Source organism: Oratosquilla oratoria, chromosome 2, assembly GCF_046742065.1.
Source record: "Oratosquilla oratoria isolate Oo_2021 chromosome 2, ASM4674206v1, whole genome shotgun sequence".
In the NCBI taxonomy this organism is placed as follows: domain Eukaryota; kingdom Metazoa; phylum Arthropoda; class Malacostraca; order Stomatopoda; family Squillidae; genus Oratosquilla; species Oratosquilla oratoria.
In genome coordinates, this window is record NC_134778.1 from 24,283,188 (window position 1) to 24,295,687 (window position 12,500).

The 12,500-nt window shown below is 40.0% G+C and overlaps 1 protein-coding gene across 1 annotated transcript; it reads left to right on the forward strand.

The window, feature by feature from the left end:
- Positions 1 to 6,011: 6,011 nt before the first annotated feature.
- LOC143037844 (uncharacterized) lies at positions 6,012 to 9,986 on the forward strand. Its single transcript, XM_076206410.1, has 2 exons — positions 6,012 to 8,973; positions 9,233 to 9,986. The coding sequence occupies exons 1-2, from the start codon at positions 6,012 to 6,014 to the stop codon at positions 9,547 to 9,549; spliced, it is 3,279 nt and encodes a 1,092-aa protein (XP_076062525.1). The 3' UTR covers positions 9,550 to 9,986.
- The last annotated feature ends 2,514 nt before the right edge of the window (positions 9,987 to 12,500 follow it).

Below are 12,500 nucleotides of genomic sequence, written 5' to 3' on the forward strand. Positions count from 1 at the left end.
TGTAGTTCCTTGTAATTAACTCTTTCACCACATGGTAACTGTCTTTTTATGTTATCTGCTACTAATCTATTTCATTCATCTTTTTGGTACTCTTTGGAAATATTTATATAAATAATGGAGATATCAGATGTAAATTATACGAAAACTGACTAAATATATGAATCTATTTTCCCTAAAAAAGCACTGATTTGGGTGATTTTATAGAGGTCTTTAAGGTTATAAAGGGAATAGACAACATCAGAAGTGACAAAATTTTCACACCGGATGTGAATCAGACAAGAAATTATGGTCTCAAACTGTCAGGAAGTAGATTCAATTTGGAAGAGGGTAGCAATAGCTTCACCAACCGTGTCGTAAATGACTGGAATAAACTTCCTGCAGAGGCAGTGCAATGTAGTACAGTTCAAGGTTTTAAGATTCATTTAGATAAACACCTAAGCGATATGATGTAAAGCCTGCCATTTAGTAAATGTTATCTATTTATTTAATATAATTTTTTCATTATTTATGTTTATTTTTATTATTTATTTATTATCATAAATTATTGTTATTTTTCTGTTTGTTATTTGTCTTTATCAATTTCTTTCTTTCATTTTTTTTTCTCACATACGACCTATTTATGGACCAAAAGGTCTCCTATCAGCGCGTTCTTCCTTTGTAGTCCCCTTTTAATTCTTTGAAATCTAAGGTACATGATGAGAAAAAGGCAAAAAAGATACAATTTTGCATAGGATAGGGAAAAAGTGCGATGACTAGGCACTGCCTCCTTAGGGATCAGCGTTACAAAGAAATCAATGGAGAGAACAGGGGAAGTGAAAAAGGTGGGGAAAGCAAAGAGGAAGCAGAAACAGGAAGAGAATGAGGAGGAAGAGGGGGGGGGGAAGGAGGACGTGGAAAAGGATGACGAGGAAGAAGAGGATAAGGAAGAGGTGAAGCTGGTAAAAGAGGAGCAGGTAGAGAAGGTTGGAAGGAGGAAGATGTAAAAGGTGAGTAGTAGGAACAGGAGAAGAGGATGAGAAGAGAGAAAGTAAGAGAAGTAAAGGAAAAATAGGAGAATAAGGGGAGGTTGAGAATATGAATAATAATAATGAGAAATAAAAGAAGGAGGAAGAAGGGAATAAGCGAAGAGAAAGACTACAAGAAAGAAGATTAGGTAGGAGGTGGAAGAAGAAAAAGAGGAGGAGAAGGAGGATGAAGAAATAGGACACGAGGAGAAGGACGAGAGGGAGAGGAGGAGGACGAGAAGAGGTAAAGACAGAAGGTAGAAGAGAACAAGTAGGAAAAGGAAGAGATAAAGGAGAAGGAGGAGAGGGAGAAGGAGGTGAAGGAGAGGAAGGAAAAGGAGAAGGAAAAGGAAAAGGAGGCGAAGAAGGAGGAGGAGGAGAAGGAGGAAGTGATTGAAAATTGGAAAGAGTTTGAAGAACAGCAGGGTCAGAAGAAAGAAACGGAAGGAGGGGTATTTGTAAAAATCAAAGATAGGAAGAGAAGGAAGGAGAGGAGTAGGAAGTGGAAGGAGAATGAGAAGAGGAGGGGGAAGAAAAGAAGAAGTAAATGGAGCAACAGAGAGAGTAGGAGGAGGAGGAGAGTGGGGAAGAAAGAGCGAAGGAGGAAAACGAAGCATTTGAAGATGAGAAAGAAGCAAAAGAGGAGCAGGAAGAGATGGAACAAAATGAAAAGGAGGGGATAATATAAAGGTAGAAAATGAAAGGAAAGAAAAGGAGGACGAAAAGGAGCAGGAGGTAACTAACTATAAAGTAAAGGAGGAGGATGAAAAAGAGGAAGAAGAAGAGGAGTAGGAGGAAGAGAAAAAAGCAGAGGAAGAGGAGGAAGATAAAGAAGAAGAGAAATATTTCGAAAAAAGGAAGAGAAAGAAAGAGGAGAGAAGGAAGGAGGAAAAGAAAAGAGAGTTGGAATGAGATAGATAAAGGGATTTAAGAAGGAGAAGAAATGGTACGGAGATTAAGAGAAAGAGGATTAAAAGAAAAAAGAAGAGAATATTAGGAGGAGGAAGAAGAGTAGTAAAAAGGGTAGTAGGTGAAGTAGAACTAGAGGGAAGGGGGACAAGAGGAGGAGGAGGAGGAGGAGGAGGAGGAGGAGGAGGAGGAGGAGGAGGAGGAGGAGGAGGAGTAGGAGTAGCAAGACTAGGAAGTGGAAAAGGGGGATTTCGGGAAAATAAGGAAGAACAAAACCGAACGCTAGGAAGAGAAAGAAAACATCAGAGGATAAAGAAGGGGATAACTTGGTGAAGGGGAAGGAAGAGGAGGCAGAGGAGTAGAAGGAGAAGTAGAAGGAAGAGGAAAATGAGGCAGGTCTATGCCGCAAAGTTAAAAAAAAAAAAACAAGATCAAAGTTGAAACCTATAAAACTTGACACCAGGGAAACAAATTAAATAAAATTGCTACGTCGGCATAGGAACAGTTCTGAAAAAAATATTGATCTATTATACAAAAAATAAAAGAAAAGAAAAAATATAGAACCGAAAAAACGGCAACGAAACATCAGCAGCGAATGTCATGTCGACATCGTACGATAGAAAACCAATGGCAACGTAATTTTAAAGAAAGATAAAAACAAAGCCAAAGTGGAACACTGGTGTCAGTGTCAACAGCAAAACAAAAGCGATGCGATGGTGAAGAGGGAGGCTCAAATTACATTAGTTACAAACCGTGTCAGTCCCCACTGCAACGGAAACAACTAAAATAGTAATACCCCTCAACCACTCCCGCCAACTACACGGATTGGTCTGTCCGCCAACCCAATTTCACCAAGTCTGCCAATTGCTCACACAAATCGAACGTTTTTGACAACAGTATTGATAGCTTGGTCTAGACTTGCATTCTTTTAATTTCATTTAACCAAACCACGTTGTCTCATCGTTTGATAAACATACTCTTTTATTCAATCCTTTAGGAAAAACCTATTTCTATACCAACTCAGAGAATTTCGATGAATGGATTCCATTAGGCAAATCCCGTCAAACAATTTGAGTAACTCGCCACCGACCCATCTGAAACCATTTGAAAAGTTTTGGATACAGTAAATAAACTTGGAAGCTGAATCAGCTTCCAACAATACCGAGAACAAGACTAATCGTTTGGTGGCTTTAGCCTCTTCATTCAAGTGAAATACTATATATATATATATATATATATATATATATATATATATATATATATATATATATATATATATATATATATATATACAATATTTCCTGTCTAAATTCAAAAGCCATAGTCTAAAAGAGTAGCACACTCTTTCGCGAGTCAAAGTCATATATTTTATTCCCTTTTGTTCCTGAATGACTTTTTCTTGTTTTATTCTAGCTAACACTAGTTTACCTAATTCATAGACGAAAACCATTGGTAGACAAGCTGTATCCAATCTCTAATAGGCCCTTCCGTTCCAGGTGTCATTTTCTCTTCGCCTACACCAAAGCCATTTGAAAAAAAAAAAAAAATAAAATACACTATCATCAATATTGTTTCTCTAATTACGAGATATTATTTTTAATTGTTATATTATATGATATTATATCATATTATATTATATTATAATATATTATATTATATTATATTATATTATATTATATTATATTATACTATATTATATCATATTATATTACATTATATTTATATTTTATTTATTTTATTATATTATATTATATTATGTTATATTATATTATATCATTTTATATTATATTATATTATATTATATTATATTGAATTATATTATATTATATTATACTGTATTATATACTATGTTATATTATATTATATTACATTATATTATATTATACTATATTATATTATATTATATTATACTATACTATATTCTATTATATTATATTATATTATATCATAATATTTTAAATTACACTGCATTATGTTAAACTATATTATATTATATTATATCATATCATACACTATCATATTACATTATATTATATCATATTATACTATACTATACTATACTATACTATATTATATTATATTATATTATATTATATTACATTACATTACATTACATTACATTACATTACATTACATTACATTACATTACATTATATTATATTATATTATATTATATTATATTATATTATACTATATTATATTATACTATATTTTATTATATTACATTATATTACATTATTGTCACGTGGGTCACGTGACGAGACTTGGGAGGCTGCTGGCGCGGACGCCTAATCATCCACTGATCACGTGATTTGGCAAGACGAGGCTTGGTAGGGTGGTGACCCAGCACACCTGACTCGGTCGAGGGTGGCGTGAGGTCATCTTGGGGGCAGTGTTGCCAACTGTCCCTACGAGGTATCTGCTGTGCGCATGCGCAGATCCATGCCCTTCCACTCTCCCTCACCCTCCCGGACGTGCAAAGGAAGGGCATGGAGAACCTGGAAGGACTTCTTTTCCGACGCTCGTCGTCGTCGAAGGACAAGAGAGACCTGTCTGCTTGCCGAGCAGGCCACTTCAGTCTCTTTCTCCCCACCAGGGAAGTTACAATTTGTTTTATAATTTATCTTTTGTGTAAGCTTAATTTTTGCCTGTGTTAATCCGATTAAACACATTTTGTTGGTGTGTCGTGTGTTTCTCTCGCCTTCTCAAATTTTCCCCGAGTATTACCGTTCGAACCTATATGACAGTGGCGCCACGAACAGGGACTCGGTTGAGAGAGAGAGAAATACAGAACTGCGGGACAAGTGAAGTGTGCATGATTAGTATTAAGTACGTCCACGCAGTTATCGGATTAACTCAGCGCTCATCATGGCAGGTAGTGAAGGTACTTTCAGGACCGCCCAAGCGATCATAGAGGAGGCCAAGGAAGGGTTAGGAATGACCGACCCGGCCGAGATCGCTGAATACGTGAAATCACAACAGGCTTTGGAAAGACAGGACAGGCAATGGGCGCGCGAGGAGGCCGCTAGGACTCACGAGCAGGAAATGGCTAGGCTTAGCATGGAGGAAGCCGCGCGGGTTAGGAATCACGAGCTAGAACGGGCGAGACTCGAGTGCAACGGTCAGAACGAGAGCCAGGGTACGTCTTTCATGCCCGCAGCCGCGAATTTAGAGAGGTATTCGGAAGGGGAATGTATTGAAACATTCATGGAGAGATTCCAGGACATAGCAGGTAGGATGAAATGGTCCGAAGACGCCAAAGCCATCCAATTCATGAGCCTTTTCTCCGGAAGGCCACTAGATATATTGATGAGTGTGCCATCGAAGGACAGAACGCACGACTCTATGAGGCAGGCGCTGATTCAAGCGTATGGCGTGTCCAGTGAGGACGCCCGCAGGCAATTTTTCGAAGCAGAAATGCTCGAATATGAGACGGCATCACAATATGCTAGTCGCTTGGCGAGCCGCCTAGGGCTCTGGATTGAAAAAGATGGAGCAGAGAAGACGTTCTTGGGCCTAGTGGATCTTTTGGTGAGGACCCAGTTCGAGAAGGTTTGTAGTCCTCAATTAGTTGCGCAGCTTAGGTTAGATAAGGTGACTAGCATAGAGGATGTGTGCACTAAGGCCGAAGCACACTATGCAGCGTACGGGAGAAATACCTTTAGGAGAGAACAGAGTAAGGGAATAGGTGGTGCTGGTGAGGTAAGTCAGTCACGTGAATGGTATAGGCAGCAGGTAGCCGACAGGAGCGGCATGAATAGGGCTAAGTCTGGCTCATGGACGGCGCCACGAGGTCGTCCCCAACAAGATGGTGGAATGCGAGCAAAAGGGCGCGAACAGCCAGCGCAGAGTTGGAGGATGGGTGCGGGCATGACCGCTGCCAATCTGGTGAGTACCCAGGACGACTCCATGAGCACGAATCAAGGTCAGACCAGTAACGAGCGTCCCATCCTTGCCGGGAGCTCGCCACGTTCGTGGGCAGAAGGTTCTCCTGACATTGTAACAGGAGGCTGCCGCGAGACGCACCGGTTATGACTAGAAGGCCAGGAAGGACTTAACATTTGGTTAGGCCTGGTGAATGGCGAGGAGGCACATGTAATGAGAGATTCGGGCTGCACAGGGTGCATCGTGAGAAGGCAACTGGTTAGACCCGAGCAGTATACGGGTAAGAAAATTAAGTGCAGCATGGCAGACGGTTCCACTACCGTCGTGCCCGAGGCTACCGTGCACGTGGAGTCGGCCATATACACTGGTTGGGTAGAAGCGGCGGTCATGCGGAATCCCATAAGTGATTGCGTGATTGGCAATATCCCCGGGGCGCGTAATACGAGCACCGTAGAAGCAGGAACGCAGACCACCGCGGCCGTAGTAACCCGCGCAATGGTGAGAAACCTTTCTGCTGCGGTGCCTCTGACTGTGCCTGAGATGCAGGAGTTAATAGATTCGAAGGAAGTTCAGGATAGGCAGCTAGACGATCCCTCGTTAGAAACCGTACGTAGGAAACTTCAGGATGGTACCGTACGGCGAGTGGGTCAAAGTGTTATGACTTATGTAAGGAAGGCAGGAAGAATGTATAGGAAGGTTGAGACAAGTCAAGAGATTAAACACCAATTCATAGTACCAGAGCGGTATAGGCAGGCAGTATTTAAGCTTGGACACGAGGCAGCATTAGCAGGTCACATGGGATACCATAAGACCCTCAATAGGATCAGCAAGGATTTCTTTTGGCCGGGTATGGCCACAGATATATCCCGCTGGACAAAATCATGCGATACGTGCCAGAAAACCACAGACCGGGGCAGAGTTAAGCCTGCTCCCTTGCAACAGCTGCCCATCATAGCCACGCCATTCGAACGCGTCGCGGTCGATATCGTGGGTCCCATTAAGCCCCGATCGCGAGAAGGCTATAAATATATATTGACGCTAGTCGATTTTGCTACTCGTTGGCCGGAGGCCGTAGCTCTTAAGAACATAGAGAGCATCACTGTAGCGGAGGCATTGCTGGGAATTTTCAGCAGGATAGGGGTGCCCAAGGAAATCCTTAGTGATAGAGGAACCCAGTTCACCTCGGGAATGATGAACGAGTTCTTACGGTTGCTTTCGATCCAAGGCATCCGAACTACGCCGTACCACCCCCAATGCAATGGTCTGTGCGAGAGATTCAACGGCACGTTGAAAAAGATGCTAAGGAGGATGGCGAGCGAACAACCTAAGGAGTGGCCTAGGTTTGTCGCACCCTTGCTCTTCGCATACCGCGAAGCTCCTCAGAGTAGCTTGAAGCACTCCCCCTTTGAACTGATTTATGGGAGGCAAGTCAGGGGGCCCCTCCAGATGTTGCGTGAGCTGTGGGACGGCAGTGTTCCCGATCCCGTGGTTAGCTCTACGTATGAGTATGTGCTCAACTTAACAGATAGGCTCCAGGCCACGTGTGAACTTGCTAAGGAGGAGCTGGTTAAGGCCAGGGAGGTCCAAAGGTCCTACTTTGATAGGAAGGCCGAGCTGAGAGAATTTCTGCCAGGGGACAAGTGCCTGCTATTAATGCCTACGTCCCATAATAAGTTGTTGGCCACCTGGCGTGGGCCCTACGAAGTAGTTGCCAGGAATTCCGAGGTCAACTACACCATACAGGTGGGCCACCATAAGACTAAGCGCTTCCACGTGAACATGCTTAAGCGCTATATAGAGCCCCAGCAGGCCGTAGCTAGTATGAATGTAGGAAAGGAAAGAGTGACGGGACATAGGACATCTGAGCAGCTAGGATGCCTGCGCTTAGTTAGGAAACAGTTCCAGGACGAGGTGAGAGAGCTAGTAGGCTGTGCTACCGTCATTTCGGAGGAAGGTGAGAATGATGTAGGCCCCGAGACAGCGCAAGCCAGGCAAAACGAGACATGGAAAGATGTAACGGTAAGTGACCGCCTGGAAAGCGGGCAAAAGGACGAAGCTGTGTCCTTATGCAGGGAGTTCGGCCACGTTTTTAGCGACAAGCCGGGGCAAGCCCAAGTGGAGCCCCACCGCATTGAGTTAATCAATGAATTCCCTCTTAAAACTAAGCCCTATTCTATACCCCTCAGACTCGTGGACGACGTCAAGGCAGAAATAAACGCAATGGTCGAAGCGGGAATAATTGAAAGGTCGACTTCCCCGTATTGCAGTCCCGTAGTGGTGGTTGGTAAGAAGACCGGAGGAGTACGGCTGTGTGGGGATTACAGGAAGGTGAATTCTATCACACGGCCCATTGCAGAGCCAATGTCCGATCAACGGATGATATTTTCTAGATTAGCTAATTCAAGGTTTTTTTCAAAACTAGATCTCTCCCGAGGATTTTTTCAGATAGGACTACATCCCGAGAGCAGGAGGATTACAGCTTTCGGCACACCATGGGGGCTGTACCAATTCACCGTGCTGCCCTTCGGGCTCACCAATGCCCCAGCGGTGTTCAACAGGACCATGCGCGACGTACTTCACGATGTGCCCGGCACAGAGGTATTCGTCGACGACGTCTTGGTTCATACGGAATCATTCGAGGAGCACATGGTGGTGCTAAGGAAGGTACTGGAGAGGTTATCAGCAGCAGTTATGACTGTCAAACCCTCCAAAACGGAACTCGGCCAGACCGTAATCCAGTATCTGGGCCACACAGTGGGAAATGGCAAATGTGGTTGCCAAGAGGACAAGGTGAAGAAGATTAAGGAGGCCCTGATCCCTACGACGAAGAAACAAGTGAGGGCCTTCGTCAACCTTGCGGGCTACTATCGGCAGTTCATTCCCGAATTCGCCGCGGTAGCACTGCCGCTGCATAACCTTCTAAGGAAGAGTGCTCCAAACAGAGTAAGTTGGGGAGAGACAGAGGAAAGGGCATTCCAACAACTAAAATCACACCTATGTAACAGTCCCATATTGCAGCTCCCGAATCCCAGAGAAACCTTCACGCTACGAACCGATGCATCCCAGGACGCCGTCGGAGCTGTTCTACTCCAGGAGCAGGACGGATGGATGTACCCAGTGGCCTACCATAGCAGAAGATTGCGGGCAGCTGAGAGGAACTACAGCACCATCGAGCGTGAGTTACTAGGTGTGGTAGATGGGATAAAGAAATTTCAATTCTATCTGTACGGAGGTAAGTTCGTCTTGGAGACGGATCATATGCCGCTGGAGCATTTGAAGCCGTCCAAGACAGCCAACGCCAGGCTCACCAGGTGGGGGCTATACTTGCAACAGTTTGACTACACCTTGCGTTACATAAAAGGGAACGAGAATGTGGGGGCGGACCTACTGTCCAGACTTGGAAACAAATAACTGCTGTATTTTTTTGTCCCCAGATCCGGAGGAAGGAGACATCGTTTTTTTTTTCCTATACAGTCACGTCTACATACACACACACACGCACAGACACTCGACACTTATATGTCATGCCATATTGGTCACATTAGCCACAGCTTCTCGATCTTCCATCGGAGTTTTCCCTCAAGGAAAAAGAAAGATCCTGAGGTTTTTCGCTCATCCGGAAGATCGAGGTAGCAAGGCTAATAGGCACATTTACAACTCGCGACCCGCGTCGCGAGTTGTCCTCATCATCGGAGAACTGTCACGTGGGTCACGTGACGAGACTTGGGAGGCTGCTGGCGCGGACGCCTAATCATCCACTGATCACGTGATTTGGCAAGACGAGGCTTGGTAGGGTGGTGACCCAGCACACCTGACTCGGTCGAGGGTGGCGTGAGGTCATCTTGGGGGCAGTGTTGCCAACTGTCCCTACGAGGTATCTGCTGTGCGCATGCGCAGATCCATGCCCTTCCACTCTCCCTCACCCTCCCGGACGTGCAAAGGAAGGGCATGGAGAACCTGGAAGGACTTCTTTTCCGACGCTCGTCGTCGTCGAAGGACAAGAGAGACCTGTCTGCTTGCCGAGCAGGCCACTTCAGTCTCTTTCTCCCCACCAGGGAAGTTACAATTTGTTTTATAATTTATCTTTTGTGTAAGCTTAATTTTTGCCTGTGTTAATCCGATTAAACACATTTTGTTGGTGTGTCGTGTGTTTCTCTCGCCTTCTCAAATTTTCCCCGAGTATTACCGTTCGAACCTATATGACAATTATCTTTTATCACATTACATTATATTATAGTATATTATAGTATACTGGATTACATTATATTATATTATATTATATTATATCATATTATATTATATTATATCATATTATATTATATCATAGTATATTATATTATATTATATTATATTATACTATATTGTATTATATTATATTATATTATTTCATATTATATTACATTATATTACATTATATTATATTATATTATATTATATCGTATTATATTATATTATGTTATATTATGTTATATTATAGTATATCATATTATGTTATATTATAATATATATTATCAAGTTATATTATATTACATTATATCATATTATATTGTATTGTATATTAAAATAAATTATTTATATGTTATATCATATTATATCATATTGTATTATATTATATTATATTATATTATATTATATCATATTATACTATATTATATTATTTTACAACATATTGTATTATATTATATTATTTTATATTAATTTATATCATATTATACTATATTATATTACATTATATCATATTATATTATACTATATCATATTATAACATATTATATTATATTATATTATAATATATATTATCATATTATATCATATTATACAATATTATATTATACAATATTATATTATATTATATTATATTATATTGTATTATATTATATTGCATTATATTATATTATATTATATTATATTATATTACATTATATCATATTATATTATACTATATTATATTATAATATAATATATTATATTATATTATATTACATTATGTTATATTATATTATGTATTACATTGTATCGTATTATATTGTATTATATTATATTGCATTATATTATATTATATTATATCATATTATATTATAATATAATATATTATATCATATAATATTATAATTATATTGTATTATATTATAATATATTATATTATAATATATCATATTACATAATGTAATATAATATAATATAATATATGATATTATAATATAATATAGTATAATATAATATGATATAATGTAATATAATATAATATAATTTAGTATAATACAATATATAATATTATATAAAATAATATAATATGATATAATATAATATAATATAATATAATATAGTATAGTATAATATAATATTGTATAATATAATATAATATGATAATACATTATATGATGTTATATTATATTATATCATATTATATTACATTGTACTATGTTATACTATATTATATCATATATTATATCACATTATATAATGTTATATTATATTACTATACTACAATACATTATATAATATTATATTACATTATGTTATATTATGTATTATATCAAATTATATTACATTATATTATATTATATTATATTATATTATATTATATTAAATTATATTATATTATATATATTATACTATATTATATTATATCATATTATATTATATTATACTTTATTATATTATATTATGTTATATTATATTATATTATGTTATACTATATTATATTATATTATATCATATTATATTAGATTATATTATATGTACAAGGGGTGAAAGTGGCAGTAGACTGGAAGTGAACATTAAGGGAGAGCGACTGGAGGAAGTGGATAGTTTTAGATACTTGGGTGCAAGTGTAGCAGGAAAAGGTGGAGTGAAGGTGGAGGTAGAATGTAGATTGAGAGAAGCGAGTAAATGCCTTGGCGGTTTAAAGAGTGTAATGAGGAATAGACATTTGGGAATGGATGCGAAGAGGAGACTGTATGAAGGAGTGATTGTGCCAACAGCACTGTATGGGGCAGAAACGTGGAACATAAGAGAAGAAGAGAGAAGGAGTTTGAATGTGTTTGAGATGAGGTGTCTGAGAAGTATGGTGGGGGTTACTAGGCTAGATAGAGTGAGAAATGAGGAGGTGAGGAGGAGAACAGGGGCGAAAAAGGATTTGGGAGATAGGGTTGATGAAAGAATATTAGGATGGTTTGGACACATGGAAAGAATGAGTGAAGAAAGACTAGTAAAAGAGGTATGGAAGGCAGATGTGGAGGGAGTGAACATGAGGGGACGTCCTAGGATGAGGTGGATGGATGGGGTGAAGGGGGCTTTGGGGAAGAGGGGAATGTCTGTTGAGGAAGGAAGGGAGAGGACGGAAGACAGAGGTGAGTGGAGAATGGTTGTATGTGGATGATGTTGTGACTGCATGAGGAGGAATGGGCGGGGAAGTGGGGGGTGGGGTAGTATGTGTGAGTAAATTTTGACGCAGCCCGAAGGGATTTCTCCCCGTCCTCGCCTTATATGCAAAGGGGGACGGAGAGGGGGGGTCGCCGATTAAATGAAGCGGCCTCGCTGTGGATGTACTGTGTCTTGCGACACTGCTTCTGACCCAGGGCGGTGGGCAGGGTGCAGGGATGACCCGTTATCCAGGAGGTGCTCAGATGAGAGGAAGGGTGGGAGGGGTGTGGAGTGTATTTAGGGATGAAATGGGTGGGAGTGTTTTTGTGCCTTTCC

What these genes read in the sequence shown, in the direction of transcription:
- LOC143037844 (XM_076206410.1), top strand. Translation starts at nt 6,012, where the DNA reads ATGAGAGATTCGGGCTGCACAGGGTGCATCGTGAGAAGGCAACTGGTT. An exon ending in GAACTACAGCACCATCGAGC is followed by an intron (nt 8,974 to 9,232) that starts GTGAGTTACTAG and finishes TTTTGTCCCCAG; the next exon opens with ATCCGGAGGAAGGAGACATC.